General features: G+C 35.3%; 1 protein-coding gene across 2 annotated transcripts in view; it reads right to left on the bottom strand.

Moving 5' to 3' along the window:
• Positions 1 to 19,168, bottom strand: part of atrnl1a (attractin-like 1a) — a 318,119-nt gene that overhangs the window by 89,069 nt on the left and 209,882 nt on the right. For both annotated transcript variants that reach the window (XM_051126138.1, XM_051126139.1), the window contains exon 27: positions 18,696 to 18,774. In XM_051126138.1, coding sequence (XP_050982095.1) covers positions 18,696 to 18,774 — 79 coding nt within the window. The remainder of the gene's footprint in view (positions 1 to 18,695; positions 18,775 to 19,168) is intronic.

Genomic DNA, 19,168 nt, shown 5'->3' with positions numbered 1-19,168 from the left:
AACAAACAAACTCTAAATCAAAGTATTTTTCTAAATAATCCCAATTTAATTATTATTATTATTATTATTATTATTATTATTATTATTATCATCATCATTATTATATCTGGTTTCCAAAAAAATAGAGAAAGCAGACCAAAAAATCTGTGAAATATTTAATTTAGACAGAAACCCTAAATCACAGTCTCTTTCAAAATAATCACAATTTGATTATCATTATTATTATTATTATATCTGGTTTAAAAAAAAAGGTAAAGTAGAATGAAAAATCTGTAAAATATTTAATTTAGAGACAAAAAACAAAAACAAAATCAAAGTATCTTTAAATATAATCACAATTTCATTGTCATTATTATTCTTTTATTATTATTATCATCACTTTTACTATTCTTATTTTTATTAATATACCTGGTTTCCAAAATATAGGTAAAGCAGATTAAAAAAAAATCTGTAAAATATTTAATTTAGAGACAAAAAACCCTAAATCAAAATATTTTTGAAAAAAAAATCACAATTTGATTCTTATTCTTATATATAAGTTAAAGTAGACCAAAAAAATGTGTCAAATATTCAATTTAGAATAAAAAAAGGCTAAATCACAATTTGATTATTATTGTTATTATTATTATTACTATTATTATTATTATATCTGGTTTCAAAAAACAAAGGTAAAGTACACCAAAATTAATTAAAGTATTTCATTTAGAGACAAAATAATAATAATTAAATAATAATAATAATTTGCACCTGATATACATGATTTTATGTAACTGACTGTAGATGTACAGAAGCTTAACAAGTTCTGTGTGGGCAAGCCAAATTTTATAGTTTATAAACCAAACAAATCAGTCATTTACCGCATAGGTGTTTGTTTGTTATTTTTGATCAAATTGTGCAGCCCAAATGTGCACAAAGATGCACAATATTCTCAACATAAAAGCCAAAGACAGAACTGCGCTGGAAGTAGTCTAAGTTCCTATGAACTGTAAAACAGTCTGTTTCCCTATATGTCCGCTCTCTTTCTCTCTTTCTCTGTTGTGCTAGCGGCTGAATGAAGAGAGAAATGCTGCACAGGAGAGCGGAAGTGTCTCTGATCACAGGGGCTCAGTCATTAGCTCTCCTAATTGTCTCTTCCTGGCATGGGGGAGGTTACCACGGCAGCCGTTTCCACAGCAGCTGTCACCACTTGGCGGGAGAATAAGTGGAAACATAGTGTGAGAGAGAGAAGCAGGGGTTCTTGACAACACGAAGCTCAGCACTCAAAGAGGGAAACAGAGGGAGGCTTAGAGCCACAGGGCACTGCGTGAGAGAGACAGGATAAGACCAGGAGAGAGTGAATGAGTGAAAGACTAAACCGTTTTATGCTTAGTCCCTCCCTCTCTGTCTGCCTCCATCACCTAAAACATTATTATTATAGAGTGTACGGCTGCTTCAGAGGTAGAATTATCACACACCATGCAGTTAGCTTAGGTAGCATTTCTGGATAATGCATGCATGTGTACAACAATAGATTGCGGTCTTACATCTTGATCGATTGTCATAGACAAAACAGGCCAAAGATATTTATCATCAAAATGGAAAATTATTGTTTCCAGACAGTGTTAATTTCGTTGACGAAGACTATGACGAAAAATATTCGTCAACGAACATTTTTTACAGACGAAAACTAAATAAAAAGTCAGATATGATGACGAAGACGATGACGAAATTTAACTGAAACTTTAGTCAACGAATAAAAACGAGAGGAAAATGTTGGGGCGGGACGAATGGAGAAGAGATCCAATAAGAACTACCCTTTTGTGGGGAAATCCAATCAGAGCGAATCTTTTGAGGGCAGGTTGATCTTGGCAAAGCCATTTTCAAAAGCCGCGGTTTTCAAGTTATGAGGACGTTTGTTATACATTATATTTAGTTATACATTATACTTGGATGCACAGTCTTGGTTACAAAGCTTTGGTTAATTTAAGTTGACTTTTCTCGTTAGCAACACGCTAACGTTTTGTGCACGCGGTCCGAGGGCAGCGGTATGTCTCATGAACAGACAGACAGACAGAAATGTCAGAGCTTGGTCTAGGATGTCATATGCGTTTCATATAATTCAGGGACAATGCATATCTTTTTCAGGGAGCATGTATATTGTTCAGGGAGAGCAGGTCTTATGGTTATTTTTGTGAAAAAGGCTAATGTTTTTGACATTTAATAAAATAAATGTTTTTTATTACAACAATTAGATATGTGCCTGTATTCTCTATATGCTTCCATATATTGTAATATACTTACAATTATGTGAATTATGGAGAAAAAATATGCTAATATTTGGTCTACTAAAACTAGACTAAATCAGAATTTGCTGTCAAAATTAACACTGTTTCCAGAGTAGCAGTTCAACCTCACTTCACATATGTATATATACTGAATGTATGTGTGTGTGTTTGTGCATGTGTTACTGAAAATTGACATTAATTGGTTATAAAAATCTTATGCTTTGTCTATGATTGTTAATCAATCAATCATAATTATTTTTGTTGTTGTTATTAACAATAAAAACAACAAAACTACTACTGTTATTATTATTAGAAAATTATTTTACAAACATACTGGTAGAATAATAAGAAAACTAAGAAATGACAATAATAATAATAATAATAATAATAATAATAATAATAATAATAATAATAATAATAATAATTTATTATTATTATTATAAACAACAAAACTATTATATTAACAATAATAAACATTATTAATTTTTTTATGATCATTATTATTATTACTATTATTTCCTACTTTGATGATGATGACAATTATTATTCAAATTATTAAATATTTGCACTTAACTACATTAACTAGTATTAAATAACTACACTTAACACTACTATTACTATTATTAAAAATAACAAACAACATCAATTAACTAAAAAAATATTATTATTACAAAACAATTTAACAAAAATAATGGTAGGATAGGAAAATTAAATGAACGATATTAAAGATAAAGAGATAACAACAAACAACAACAACAACTATTATTATTATTGCTATTACAAAATTATTTAACAAATATAATGGTAGAATATTATAAAAATTAAATAAACTAAAGATTTTACTACAATGAAATTTCCTGAAATAGGAAAAACCGACAACAATATATTATTATTATTATTATTATTATTATTTCCTACTTTGATGATGATTATAAATTATTAAATATAAACAATTAAATAGTAGAAACAATTTATGACAACATCACTTATCACTACTATTGCTATTATTAAAAATAAACAATCAATTACAAAAACAACAACAACTACTATTATTATTATTATTATTATTATTATTACTATTATTAACACAACAAAATTGATTATTATTAACCGTAATAAACGTATGATTATTATTAACTGTAATAAACATATTATTATTATTATTACTACTACTGTTACGATTATAAATTATTAAATATAAACAATTAAATAGTATTTTGTAGTATTAAGCAGTAGTAAATTGATAAAAAACAATACTCATTATTATTATTACCGCCATTTATTTAAAAAATAACAAACAACAAAAATTAACTACAAAATCAAGAACTATTATTATTTATTATTATTATTATTATTATTATGAAGTTAACCTGTCCACCAAAATATGCCCAATACTCTGAATATGAACTGGAGTAGTCTAGAAGCAATGCTCATGTCAAACAAATGACATTTGTTTAAAATTCTGTGTTGCACACACATTAAATTCAACAGCAAACATGCAGAGATTACAGAAGCAATGTTTATTGTCGAGCATTCAGCAAATGTTTTCACATGAGCGCTTTCCAAAAGGCAGATGACAGTAGGAGTACCCACCGGGGTAGAAATGTCGCCATGCTGGGGTAAAAGAGCAAGATGGATCCTCTGATAACCTCAGTAAGACTTTGATGTATCTCAACGCTCAAACACGGGGGAACAAAACGAACAAAACGACAATTCACATGCTTGAACAAGCCGCGGTTAATCTGGTTAAGGCCTGCATTCATGTGCAATTAGTTTCAGCGCTCCATATCGCAAGGAAGCATTAATATCCACGCCTGGAGCACTGCTCAATTTGAAGTCATTTAACAGTCAAATCTTTGGAATTGTAATTTGGCCCTCAAGCTGTTCCTAAAGGCAGAGTACATGCGCATGTGTCTGTGTGTGTGTGCAAAGAATACACGTCACTTTGTGAGTCACATTATTTGAGGCTCTGTCTACTCACAGAACTTGTGTATTTGCATGTGTTACAATTTCCACGTTCCACTTCTCAGTCTACATGAAGCCAAAATTGACTTTTTTCTTTTTTAAACCACATCCCTGTTTTTTTCTGTAAGCAATTCATTGGTGCATGTTATTACAAAGAAAAAAAGTATTTACAGATAGATAACTTTGGAATCTTTTATCAAAATCTAATAACTTTATGCGCTTTCTCTAACATCACTTTCCTGCCTTGTTGAATATCTAGTTTTACTTGGAAATGCAATTACAGTAATATGTGTATGTTAAAGGGCTAGTTCACCCAAAAATGAAAATTCTGTAATTCATTTCTCAACCACGTGTCATTCCAAAACTGTAAGACCTTCGTTCATATTCGGAACACAAATTAAGAGCTTCTAGATATACTACAATTTATGTTTTCCATGATTATTTTTATTAAAATTTTAAAAATAAACTACAGTAAGTGAAGAAGAGTGCTTTAAAAAAAACAGATTCTGACATAGCTGGTTTTGTTGTGGTCATGTTAATACCTTTATGTTATCTCATATCCACCTGAGCAATGTTATCACTCCCCAGGCAATCCAATCATAATATAGTGTGAAATCATTTCTGCTTCATAACAACTCAACGTGTCCTCCATGTAACCTTCACAGAACAATCAGAGCACTGATGCACACATACATGCATGCACACACACAACAGGCACATCTGAAATTGAACTTGAGTGTAGAAGAACATAAAAACAAAAACACATTGTGTCTGTTGTATAATGGAGAAACACTGAGCATAATATGTTCAATGTACATACACAGACATACATAAACATGCATGCACACACACAAACACTGCTTTCTTAAAGGGGCCATGAACTAAGAAATCAAAATTCCCTTGATCTTCTGACACAGATGGTCATTGTACTATAAAAACATCCTGTAAGTTTCAGAACTCAAACTTTCTTGTTAGTCTAAAAACAGCTTATATTGAAGCCAACCTGCCAAAACAACAGGCTGTGGAATGTGCCACTTTTTGATGTAATAGTGTGAGTAAACTCCGCCTCCACAGAAGATAATCAACACCAGCTTCTACATCACTGCCTGTTTAGCCCCGCCCACCAATTCATGCATGTAATGTAATTAATGAGAGAGGCAAACGCAGGTCTACGCAGACACCAAATGATAGAGATGGCTCTGAAAACTACAAGACGATGTGCAGTGCCAAGTTGTGGAAAAACACAGTCTTCACATTGCCTTCTTTCTGATCCCAACATTAGGAAAGAGTGGAAGAATTTTATGTTGAATGAAGATTCAGACTGTGTCAGTGAGAACTTTGTCCTTTGTTCACTTAATTTTACCGTGGATTAATTTACAAGCAAAGCACAATTCAACGCTTTTTTCAGAAAGATTGAAATTTAAAGACGATGCTGTGCCGACTATATTGGATCCGACAGTAATGTCGCAACACAACTGTGACTGACTGTTTTCATAACTGGTCGTTATTGCTTTGTCTGTTATTACAGAGCATTTGATATGTACTATTTTATCCTAAATCACAGCAGCGTCTATCTATGATGGATGTATGCTGTCAAACATATACAACTGTAAGCCAGTCATAGCAGTGGGCATTTACTTCCAAGTTCAAAAGGAGAATAGTTCAAACTATTCAAACAGAACATTCTGACGAGGGGGTCAAAACAGAAAATATAGAAAATAGCAAGACAGAAAATAGCCTATTACTGCTAAATTCTGATATTTTTTAATGTAAAAATCTTAATAACATTCTAAGTGGACCTTAGAGAACAGTACAAAATAATAATAATAAAAAAGGCAGTTCATAACCCCTTCAATAGAGCTTGACATATTTGGAGCTTCCTACAAAAAAAAATCATCACAATCATAGCTGATAAAAGTATATCAAATCAAAAACTGAACATAGTAAATGGTGCATTGTGAGTGTTTTAGATGGAATAGACTGAATATACATAAAACTACATTTAAGGATGTATTAAATTGCTTAAATGTGACTGTAAAGACTTTTATGGAAGCCCATTTCTGCCTCTGAATAAAAAATAAAAAAAGGTAATTGCAACTTTTCAGAGATGTGTAATATAAACTTGCAATTCGAAAAATAAAGTCAGAATCGCGAGATCTAAACTCACAAATCTGCCTTTTTTCAGAGTTGCATGACATAATCTCACAATTTCAAGAAATAAAGTCAATTTTGACTTTTTTTTTCAGAATTACGAGTTTATACTGTATCTCGCAATTGTGACTTTACAAGACAATTGCAAATTAAGAGATATGAACTCCTAACTCGGAGAAAATATCAGTCTTTTCTTCCTCAAACTTCATAACTTAAAAAGAATTGAGTTTATATCTCAATTCTGAGAAAAAAGTCAGAATTGCGAGTAAAAAAAGTCAGAATTGTGAGTTTGATACAATTTCTGACATTTCTGACTTTATTTCTCACAATTCTGAGTTTATATCACAATTCTGAGGAAAACAAAGTCCAATTTGGCAGTTTATATCCTGCAATTCTGACTTCATTTCTCAGGATGAGAAGTGAGGCGCAGATCGCAAATCATTCAATTCGCGGAATGATTTAAGAACCAGCTCCGAAGTCCTGATCTGAATCAAATGTTTTGTGAATCTGCTTGAAGTCCTGATCTAAATCATATGATTCACGTTACGCGATTTAAAGGCCTGATCTAAATCAAATGCAAAGACTGGGTTGGTACTTCTGCAGAGATGGTGGATGATTTTGAAATGATTTTTGAAATTGACAGAGAAAATCCGACTGGAGTTTTTCAACATACCCTAACTGTCTTGAGACAGAATACACAGAGTTCAAGGAGAGCAAGGCAAGACGAGCGTTTGAAAACAAAATGTATGTAAATTGTATTTTTTAAATGAAAATAATTGATCGTTTCGCTAGATAAGACCCTTCTTCCTCAGCTGGGATCGTTTGAAGCTGCGTTTAAACTGCATTTTGCAAGTTCAAAATCTGGGCACCATATCAGTACATTATATGAAGAAAAATGCTGAAATGTTTTCCTCAAAAAACATAATTTCTTTATGACTGAAGAAAGAAAGACATGAACATCTTGGATGACAAGGGGGTGAATACATTATGTGTGAATCTTGTTTTGGAAGTGGACTTCTCTTGTAATGGCTCTTTTAATTTGATCTGGTTTTTGCCAGTCACTTGAAAAAAGTCACAAGTTTAATTCAATCTGAGCTATTCCAGCTTAAATGACTCTCTCAATTGATTTTGTTTATTGTTCCTCTTTTTGTGTCTTCAGCCAGGTTTACATGACACTGTTATTACTACTACTGGTTTAGCTTGACAGTTTTATGACATTAACTAAAATAGTCAAAAAGTATAAGATATGTGCTTATTTAAAAAATTGAACACTTATTACATAGACATTGTCTTTTAATAACTCAAGCACTTTTCAAGTACCTCTTCAGGAATATTGCTATTTTCAAGGGTTTTCCAGGCCTTAAATGTCAAAAAGTCAAACTCAAGTACTTCAAGCAAATCAAAGTGAACTCCTGCCTGAAAATCAACATCTGGCATCTTGAGTGTTTCTTGCTACTTTTACCAGTCACTCTCAAGAGCATCTAAATGCAGGCTGATTTGTGACTTGTTGTAGATCCTTGAAATCCTTGGTATGATTGTTTTCGCCTGACCCATTTTAACTTTAATCTGCGCATTTGTGTTTGTATGACGGTGTAGAAAGTGGTAGATCGTTTACAAACATTACAAAATTTGAAGGAGATGCTGCTGCACAGCCTTGTCATACTCTGGAGAGGTTTCTGTGATGATACTGCAGCACTATGAGCAGAGTTTGGACAGAGGCCAGTGTGAACTCAAGCGATCATGCTGTAGTGACAAGCACTATCTAACCGCAGATCACTGCTCCTGTTACGCGCTCCGCTTCTCTACCTTTGCCCACATGTACACCTGAGGCGACTAACATGCACACAACCCTGACACAACCTCAAAAGTCAATCTTCTATTGAGAACAGGCATCTGTTATATTACACACTGGATGTGCGGAGGGAATAACTCAGGCTGTCTTATGCATAAAGCATAAGATCCTCTCCGATATCCACTCACCGCAGTGTTCCTCTGTAAATCTCTGTGAGGCTGGAGCACAAGGGAGAGACAAACCTTTCCTACACACATAACAAAGCATAATCCAAGACCAGGGGCCCAGATCAAATCCTTTGTTTATGCATCAACACGACAAGGTGCTATTGAAAAAGGGTCTTCTTCGTCTGGTTGAATGCTCTTCAGAGCAGGACTGAAACTGAGGAAACAATACCCTCCAAGAGAGACAATTCCCTGTATGAACACTTTAATAATATAAACCACAGCTTTCATTTCCTGAATCAGGCCAACCTGAGCTCCGCCATTTATTCTCCACGAGCGGGATCGCACGGTCTGATCACTATCGCTGTCTGATAACTCAAAAGTACAGAAAAATGGAGAGCGTTTCTGGCTTCTCCCTGGCTGATGCTTTGCAAAGCAATTAAATTTGGCTTTCCTGATATAGTGCATGTAGTACTGATAATAAAATCAAATAAAATAATCAAAACAAACACAAGTTCAAAATATCTTCACAGACGTAATTTAAATGTGACATGTTTGATTTGTGGGCCATCAAAAAAAAAAAAACTTTTCTGGCCAGAAAACTCAACAAATCACACCACTGGTTGAGCCAGTGTTGTTCTGACAGGCTCAAACAAAGCAAAAATGTTTATACAGGATACAAGAAATTAATAATTTTATTTATCAAGGATGCATTAAATTCAAAATTGACCACATAGAAATTTGTAATGATATAAAAAAAAATTCTCTTTCGAAGTTCATTTGATTTAAAAAAAATGTATCATGGTTTCAGAAGAAAAAAACATTTAGCAGGACAACTGTTTTAAATAATAAGAATACAAATAACAAGGATAATAAAAAATACTTCATAAAAACAGCATATTAAAATGATTTCTGAAGGATCATGTAACACTGAAAAATTCAGCTAAATTACATTTGAAAATATACTAAAATAGAAAACAATTACCTTAAACTGTAATATTTCACAATATGACTGTTTTTGTAGTATTTTTGTATCAAATAGATGCTTTTCAAACGTTATATGTTCTTGCTAGTAATTACTGTGGATGGTAAAACTTGTTACGAATGGTATAATTTATGGCATTGGTTGAGTGTGTTTTGTAATGTGAATCCACCTGCCCTGCTGTGACAGTGACTGCTGTGCTTTGTATGAAGAAGTTTATCAATTATACATTGTTTCTAAACCACAAACAGTGCGCTGTGATGCTTTTAAGTGTCATGAAAATTATTCAATTGGGGCAAATGCAGCATTTAAATTTTTTATCGACAGTTCTTTTGTTTTTTTGAATCCGCTATAGTTTATGCTGACTGAGAGCAGGCTAACGTTCATACTGCTCACTAAGCAAACGTGTAATTGAGCAGACAGCTCTGTTCCCCTCTTCTGTCTAAGTCTTCTCTCTGTCATCTGTAAATCTCTATGTCAGGTTAAGGAGGCTGAGAGGCGAAGAAATACGTTTTTATATATTTGCGAAAAAGGATGTGCCCATTATGCCTAAAATGAAGTGCGACAAAAACCATAAGGCACTGCATAAGATGTAAGAAAATTCAACTAAATGGATTTTCAACTAAATGGAAATTTCAAAGGTAAGGTTTCATTAGTTTGAATAATCATTGAACAAAAAACTATCATAACATCTTAGCTGATATTTCAGCATACTTAATTTTTGACAAAACATCCCATGTTTCGTTTGTGACAGCACATTTTTGGCGGTGACCGTAATGCTTTGGTAGTGACCACTTCACAGTAGAGAATTTTAACTTGCACACTAAAACACTACTAACATATTCTAGAATACAAAAAATAAAATAATAATAATAAAAATAAAAAAACATAACTGTACAAAAATTTGTGAACAGTGTACGGAACAAATGGTATACATATAAAAACTACATGTTATGGAATAACTCCCAAAAAAAGTGTGCTTAACTGCAGAAAAAAGGTGTTCTGTAGTGACGTTCCTTAACGTTACATACAGGTTTTTCAGACTTTTGAACACATTCAGCTCAAAATTATGAGACCTATCTAGGCACACAGGAATATTTTCTGATCATAACTTCATGGGCTTAGTTCAAATCAGTAATGGCCAATAGACTAAAACATACACTGTTTCGATGGTGACATGAAAAATGTGGGACACTTTTTTTTTTTTTTACATTTCCATTTTTTTTTTATCATTTGTACTGATAGTAAGCATTTCCCAGCAGCTGAATTACAGAAAAACTACCCAGCAGCTGGGCAAAAAAATTACATATATATATATATATTTTTTATTTTTTTTTTTAAAGGCCCAATAACGCTGAACCCAGCGTTTGGGTTAAAAACAAAACAAAACATTTTTTAGAGTGTACTTGAAAAAAAAAAAAAAAAAAACATCCGATAATCACAACAAATATACCAGCACATAAGTATTAACTTAGATCTACCTTCGGTTTATCACATTAAACCAGTGGTGTTATTTTTAACTAATAAACTGTTTTTATTAAACGAAATTAAGCTGCAGCAAAATAAAATATGAATATAAAATTAAAAATTAAAACAAAAATACAGTACTAAAATGACTAAAACTACAGAAAAAGTGAACATTTAAATATTTCAAGAAACAAACTAATAATAAAAATAACAAAAGCACAGCCAAAAAGGCCAGATTTATTTATATACTAAATACTTGTGTTAGTGCACACCATCTTTTTAAAATAGTACGGTCAGGATTTACTAAAGATGTGCAGTGAAAGAGCTGAAAAAGCATGGACAGTTATTTTTACACCTGATCTTATTAAATATGCATTTGTAGGAGTTTCCCTTTTCAGACGCAAAATTTTACAGGAGGAGAGTATTAAAATGAATCACATAACACGATTTACTAACGCTTGCGCTCATCAAATTACTGGTATTTGCGCCATTATTTAATGCCAAAAAAAGCATGTCTTAAGCTATTTTGCAATTCTGCAACTGTGTATTTTTTTCCACACGTATTAAAGGAGAAGTCCACTTCCAAAACTAAGATTCACATATAATGTACTCACCCCCTTGTCATCCAAGATGTTCATGTCTTTCTTTCTTCAGTCTTAATGAAATTATGGTTTTTGAGGAAAACATTTCAGCATTTTTCTCCACATAATGGACTGGTATGGTGCCCAAATTTTGAACTTCCAAAATGCAGTTTAAATGCGGCTTCAAACGATCCCAAATGCGGTTGTAAATGATCCCAGCCGAGAATTATTTAGCAAAATGATCGGTTATTTTCACAAAAATAATACAATTTATATACTTTTCAAACGCTTGTCTTGTCTTACTCTGCCTGGACTTTTTTTTTCGTTCATGACAGTTAGGGTATGTCGAAAAACTCCCATCTCATGTTCTCCCTCAACTTCAAAATCATCCTATATCGCTGTTTTACCTTTTTTGTTAAGGGTGTTTGATCTTCTTTGCATGTTCACTTTGCAAAGACTGTGTTGCTACTTCTGCAGCGATGTAGGATGATCTTGAAATGATGAGAGAAAATACAACTGGAGTTTTTTGACATACCCTAACTGTCTTGAGCCAGAATACACAGAGTTCAGGGAGAGCAAGACAAGAGTGTTTGAGATTAAAAAGTATTGAATTTTATTTTTTAATTAAAACAACTGATCATTTTGTTAGATAAGACCGTTCTTCCTCAGCTGGACTTGTTTGCAACTGCATTTGGGATTGTTTGAAGCCGCATTTAAACTGCATTTTGGAAGTTCAAAATCGGGGCACCACAGCAGTGTATTATATGGAGAAAAATCCTAAAATGTTTTCCTCAAAAAACACAATTTCTTCACGACTGAAGAAAGAAAGACAAGGGGGTGAGTACATTATATGTGAATCTTTGTTTTGGAAGTGGACTTCTCCTTTAATTTACTTGGAATGCCATAAGAACACATTATCCGAACATATTGTTTGCCAAGATGACTTGGAACCTTCAACTAGGAGGAGTACGCAATACCAGGTCTATTAAAACTTCTTGCAACCCTTAATTTTTTGGCCTTCAGTTCTCTTTAACATACTGTGGCTTCTTTATTTGTAACCACGCTAATTTGCGCCGCACTTGGTATATTGAGTTGGTCGATATGTAAATGAGATGTTGCGTCTGTTTTCTTTAATTTGCGCTTTGCCATTAAATCACCCACAGAAACCCGCTGTTTTGGAATTGCACTTGTGATAATTTGCCCTGCTTACTAAATCTGGCCCTTAAATTTAAACTGAACACACTGAAAATAGAATACTATAAATAGAATACTATAACATTATATAGAAAACTAAAACAACACTTAATTAAACTGGGGTAAATGATTAGAGAGATGAATTACACAAAATGAAAAATACTAGCAAATTAATAAACAGATGCTGCTTGGCCACATTTGACAAGGGTGGTAACAGATACTATTGGTTTATGTGATCACCAAAGCATCAGTCAGTCGCGAGTCTGAGCTATCAATCACTGTGACACAGCAGATCTCATCTTTATTCCCCAACATAAAATGATACACCTCCAGAGACAGACTGTGCCAACAGTAAAAAATAAAGCCAATAAACGCCACACAAATTTCAACACAGGCACCCATACCTGTGCTTAAAAGATCTCTGACACCATTTTGAGGCATTCTCAGAAGAGTCCTTGTCTTGTCCCTGGGAGCAAAAAAGCAGAGGGTGAGACTGATTTTGCTGCTTTGAAGATTGATGTTGGTGTTTAAGACGCCTCTGAAAAGCAGACAAGACCTTCGGGCTAATCTAGCCTTAGATGATAAAGACGCTCACCTGCTCGGAGCTGATAGCATGGCACCGCTAGCCAACATTGTAAAGAGCAGCCACCTCTCTATGTAGCAATATTGAGACTTCAACATCCTCATTTCAACTCCAAGAGATGACCATCTTTTAAGACCTTATATAACCTTGAGTCAAAGTTTTCGCAAATGTGTACAGTGGGATTCACTCAGAGCTTTCCAACAGATGTTTAATAGAGATATTTCGTGGGTTGGCTTATATGTGACTTTTCATGATCGAAACATTGCAGAGAGATTTGCATTTTCATGAAGCTTTCAACATGAAACTGAATAATAATGAACTTTAATGTCATGATGTTAGGCTACAGGTGAATTCACGTGATATGAAATGATATTTAAACTGCGTAACAGGCCAGATAAACCCTGCTCTCAAAAATAAACAGTGTCAAAGATCATCTCGCTCACGAAAAATAACTCAAATTTGCATTAAACAAAACCTGAATCATCATAATTTAATCACAACTTCTAATTATTTAATAACGAAAATAATTTAAATAAATAAAACCCCTAAAAGTATGCTAATCACTGTCTGAGGTAAATAGGACTATCTTGTTCAAAATAATTAATTCCTGTAACAGGGAATTATGCTAATTACCATAATGTTGCAGAAAGGTCAAATAAACACACCCACTTCAAGCCTCAAAACAACCTGGTATTTCATAAATTAGCATCAGTTCATTGTACTCTATGCAAGCGGATAGAGGTTTGGCCGATCGACGTGGAATAAGCCAGCGTCAAATGATAAAATTAGCCAACATCTGGCTGACAGGGGACGCAGTGTGTTTACAACTGAACAGGCGACAAGAAAGCAACTGGGAATTATCCTCATTTGCAGGTGGGGGGCTGCCTTTGTAGCGCTCTAGATTCATCTGGTAAATGCATGTTTAATATGACCAGGCTAAGTATATTTAACAACCGCATCACTTGGTGTTTAGCGTTTCCATGTTTGTCAAGGCCATTGACAGCTTGTATTAACCAACGCATAAATAACAGAGCAAAAAAAGCATGAAAACTGAAATAAGCAGGGTCGTTTTTTGTTTATTCCTACATTTATGGCAAGACAACAGCAAAACTTAATGAGGTTAGTTGTCAAAATACGGCTAAATCTCTGTCTGCTGGGGGGAGACCCTATTAGGAGATTCATAGACATCTGTACAAGACGTCTTGTGCATCATCATTAGAATTTCAAAGTGGTTTTGATTGTTTGATCTCATATCCAGAAATTATTGTTGGGAGAGTCATTATCATAAACCCAGTTCTAAATTTGTTTTCCACACTCTCGGTTATGATCCATAATTAACCATACTGGCGAGATTACATTATTTCTCCCTTTTCGAATAAGGAATCCGTATGGAATTTCTCCCATTGGGGGGGAAAAGTTTTTTTAGGCTCAGAGTGTCTGTTCTTGAGATTCGCCAGACACAACACATATTTCACCTCACAGCTACTCTATATATTACTTCCATCCGCGTGCCAACAGACTGAGACTGATATCCCCCTGATCGCAGCTGCAAAGAAATTATATTACATTTGGTGGAATGAAATGAAAATACCCCCCCTCTTCCTCAACGTTCTGCACTTTAGAAAAGAAGGAGGGACGAAATAATGAATTAGGCCCATTTGAGGATATTGACTGATTCCCTGAGTGCTCACGGCGCCGTCCGTCCGTAATCTATCTCAGAAATAATCATTCATGCTCTAAATACATCAGAAAGAGGGGATCATAAAAAATACACCATTCAGCTCCATTGATTTGCATTGTTAATTTCCCACTTGATGGCTTCAGAGAGAGAGAGTGATGAAGGGGCCGCTGTGGCGGGTTTAAAGTATCCAACACGGCAAATCACAAGATAGCCGGTGTCAGCAATGAGGCTTGACAATGAGGCAACACAATTAAGCAGCAGTGGGGAGCGGAGTGATGCAGCTCTCCATAAAACTTCTGAGAGATCACAACTTATCAGCCTCCACATAACCATAAAAGCACGGCAGAGATAAAGCCCTCGCTACGAGATCTTTATCAGACGCCACAGCTGGCAAAAAGTGACTTGGCTGTTTATGGATGTGACTGGTGGGATAGATCCTGCTGGATCTGACATCATCACTGCCTGACACCTGAGCTCTGTTGTGTCGGGCGGAACGTGACAAATGACTGTGTGAAGAAGAAAGAGGTTCGGTGGAACTACAGCAGCAACAGCAGGGCCTGGCCGATATGGGACAGACATCATAAATAATGTAAACGTATCAGCTAAGATCCGTGTGTGTGTGTGTCAATATGGTAGTGTTTGCTAACTAGGGATGTGAAGAACATGCAACAAGGTCCAGAATCACATGGGAAAATACACAAACAAACACATACAGGATCCATTTTAAAATACTTAAAGGGGTCATCGGATGCCCATTTTCCACAAGTTGATATGATTCTTTAGGGTCTTAATGAAAAGTCTATAATATACTTTGGTTAGAAATTCTCAATGGTTGTGTAAAACAACACCCTTTTTACCTTGCCAAAATCAGCTCTGCAAAAATCATCTCATTCTGGTTGAGGCTGCTTTAAATGTTAATGAGCTCTGATTACCCCGCCCCTTTCTTCTCTCTATGGAAAGACAAGCCTGTTTACTTTAGCCACATTCAGCCGTTAAACTTGCTAACTAGCACTTTATTAGGAAAGGCGATCGCAAAGATTCATAAAAAATACTTATACTCACTTCTGCTGTAAGTGAAGCTGGATCATGAATGATTTGGATGTATGTAGATCGAGATATAGACGGATATATGTAGATCGAGAGGCGCATTCTGTTCACAAACAAACAATCCACTGCATCTTCTCAGATGTCGGCTCAGATGTCGGGAGTAAATGACGACCACTATGTTCACTATGTCAATCAACTATAGTGGGAGCGGCCTCTGTGGGTGTGACGCAACAACGACAGGCATCCGAGAATGGCTCGATTTGAAAAAGGGGATATTATTTTTACAGATTAATTAAAAACCACTGCACGGATTTTTATCATTATAGGGTAAATTTGTACATACACTGACGACACACATTAAGGTTCAAACAACATGTAGAAGTGAACTTAGCATCCGATGACCCCTTTAACATTACAGTTGCTTTAGTATCAGTGCATGGATGTGCATTTGGCCAGTTTTTGGAGTACAGAGAAGGGCTGTGCAAAATACAGAATTAAAGACGTCTTCCCTTTAAGTTTATGAGCTGTAATTTAAAATTAATTGGCCCCACCCACAAAAAGCTGAACTGGAATGTACTGAATTACAATTCATAGTTAATCAGGCATTCTGGGAAATGAAGAGTTTCTCCAAGTTCATGAATTAGTTATATATAAAAAATAATAAAAACCTCTATAGGTGATACTTCAAATAGACATGCACCGACTGCAATTTTCTTGGTGTGACCTGCCGATACAGATTTTAGACTTTTTTCCAATGCATTTTTTACATTATAAAATGAATGATGCAACATTACAAATTAAATGCAACTTTTACATCAAATTCTTACATCGTGTCAATTAGTTCAGTTAGAATAATAAGAAACTGTAGCGTTGTTACCATTCAAATGAAATCAGTATCTTCAAACTCCATCTTTCCACTGCAGAAAAAACAGAAGCTGCATTTAAAGTAGCATTAGCTATATTTACATCGAACAGGCATAACATTATGACCACCTTCCTAATATTGTGTTGGTCCCCCTTTTGCAGCCAATACAGCCCTGACCCATTGAGGCATGGACTCCACTAGACCCCTGGAGGTCTGCTGTGTTATCTGGCACCAAGCAAAGTCCTGTAAATTGTGAGGTGACATCAAAACGGACCAGCTCAGAAACTGCAAGACGTGAGACTGACTATCTGGACAACAGCCTGGGTGCGATCATGTGGAAAATCAGCTGCTTCCAGTCCCTGGCCGGTTGATCGATGCATCTCTAATTTCAAACAAATCTGCTTTTTCTCTCTGAAAAACCTATAAAACCTTCAAATGTCAAACCTTTTTACTTTTTCACAAGACATGGTCAAGTCAACATTCAAAGTTGTCTTGACAAACTTTTCTATTAAAAAAATGACACTTATTGAAGTTATATGTCAGACGCCCACGTTGGCCGTTGCATCAACATCACCCTGTTTTTACTCGGCACCTTGCGCCATAATCGCTTCATTTTTAAAGTGCTGTCAAGTTAAAACGAGCACTTTTAAAAAGTTGCTCTCGCTCTCTTTCTTTAAAAAAAAGACATTTAAAACCCATGCATTTTGTTCCATTCAGTTGTGCTCCATCTAGCTGTCTGAAAGGAAGAATGTGCCCTCTGTGAACGTCCCATTGAGTGCTGACCTGGACTGAAAGTCACCATGAACAGTTCTGACACAAATTGCTGTCTGAAGAATCGGTCTGCAAGGTATCACCGAAAAAAATAGCATAACAAATCACAAAAGCAAAAATCAGGTCCTTCTGACATATAGAAGCTACTTCAGCTGACACAAAATCTTTTTAAGATTTTAAAGATGTTGCATTGTTTTCATGATCCCGGTTCAGGTTCTAATCCCAATCACAACAATGATAGCTTCATTATTTACTGTAGCTTTCCTATCAAATCACATTGCGCTTATTTCTCTGATCAAAATGGCTCTTGGGGTGTTAAATGAAAGTCTTTTATTTGGTTTAAACTATTCCATTATCTAAATGCGCATAGATATATGATGAAAAGGAAAACAGCAACTGTGACAGGCGTCGTTGAAAACAGCACACATTTAACTCCGATAAACCCACACTTACGGCTCTCGACATGCTTTCAATTACAGAGGCCTCGATTATTGTATTGATTATAAAACGCTCGATGACAGCTCGTTCGCAAATTCCCATTTGCATTTATGTAGCCACTAAAATGACACACAAAAGAAGGAATAAAAAGAGAGAGAGCAAGTGAGAGAAGGCGGCATCTGTTGGGGCTTTTAGACGGATGCATCACACTAATCCATTCCTTTTACATGAGCCCCTGTCAGGGTTAATTGGTTTGTGAAGATGGGTAATGAAGGGAAATGGTGGTGTTTATTGTTGCGCCTCTCTCATTAAAACAAGGCAGTTCGCCTGGCATGCGGGTGACATTTACGCACCCGTCAGACACCGTGAGGAACGCGTTATAAAATGATCAGCTTTATCCAGTGTCTTCCGATCTGAGCACAGTAATGTCGCATGACAGTGAGTTTCATAAATTATAATGAGGTTAAAGCCATAAGCTGGTTTACAAAGATCACCCATACCCAGGAGCATCATGGGAGGTCACAGATGGTAAAAGCAATAACATCCCAACTAACACAAACCTGGGTGCTCAAACACATTACAGCTGAAGCGTTTCATTGGTCGCACAAACTAAAGGTCCCGCCCCAAACTCGTGCTACTGGCGAAGCCGACACGTCAGCTTCAAACCAGAAATCACTGGCAACATATAAAGAAACCGCAGGCAAGTATGGACATCAATAAGCACAGGAAGTGCTCTTGTGCAGATGTTACCTCTCTCCTACGCGATGCCCAGCACGTCTGTTTGACTTTCCAAACCACAGCAGCAACCAGCAGCAGGGACAGGAAACAGCTGGGGACGAGACACATGAAAAATCAATAGATCAGTCAATCAAATAAGATTCATGAGTTTGTGATTCCTCTAACATTCCTCTAACCTTTGAGGCTGGACTGAGGACAGCTGTTACATATTTGTATTTCAATCATACAATCGATGATAAACAAGTTCATCCAGCATGAAAGAATCAATGCCGTATGGAACCGACTGTTACGTCAATCATTTACGCAATGCCAAACAAGCTCATCTGTACTCCAACAGGTTTGATTTCCTCTCGCGCACATTCGCAGACGGCTCAGCGGCTATTTTAAGCCATCTAGAAGATGGGTGATGTTAGAGAAAGGTGGCCTTGAGTAGGAATAGCTGCTGTAAAAGCACATATAAAAGCAGAAATGGTTCTGTGTGTTTT

Source organism: Labeo rohita, chromosome 13 (assembly GCF_022985175.1).
Source record: "Labeo rohita strain BAU-BD-2019 chromosome 13, IGBB_LRoh.1.0, whole genome shotgun sequence".
NCBI classification, from domain to species: Eukaryota; Metazoa; Chordata; class Actinopteri; order Cypriniformes; family Cyprinidae; genus Labeo; species Labeo rohita.
This window is presented reverse-complemented; position numbering and strand designations above follow the sequence as displayed.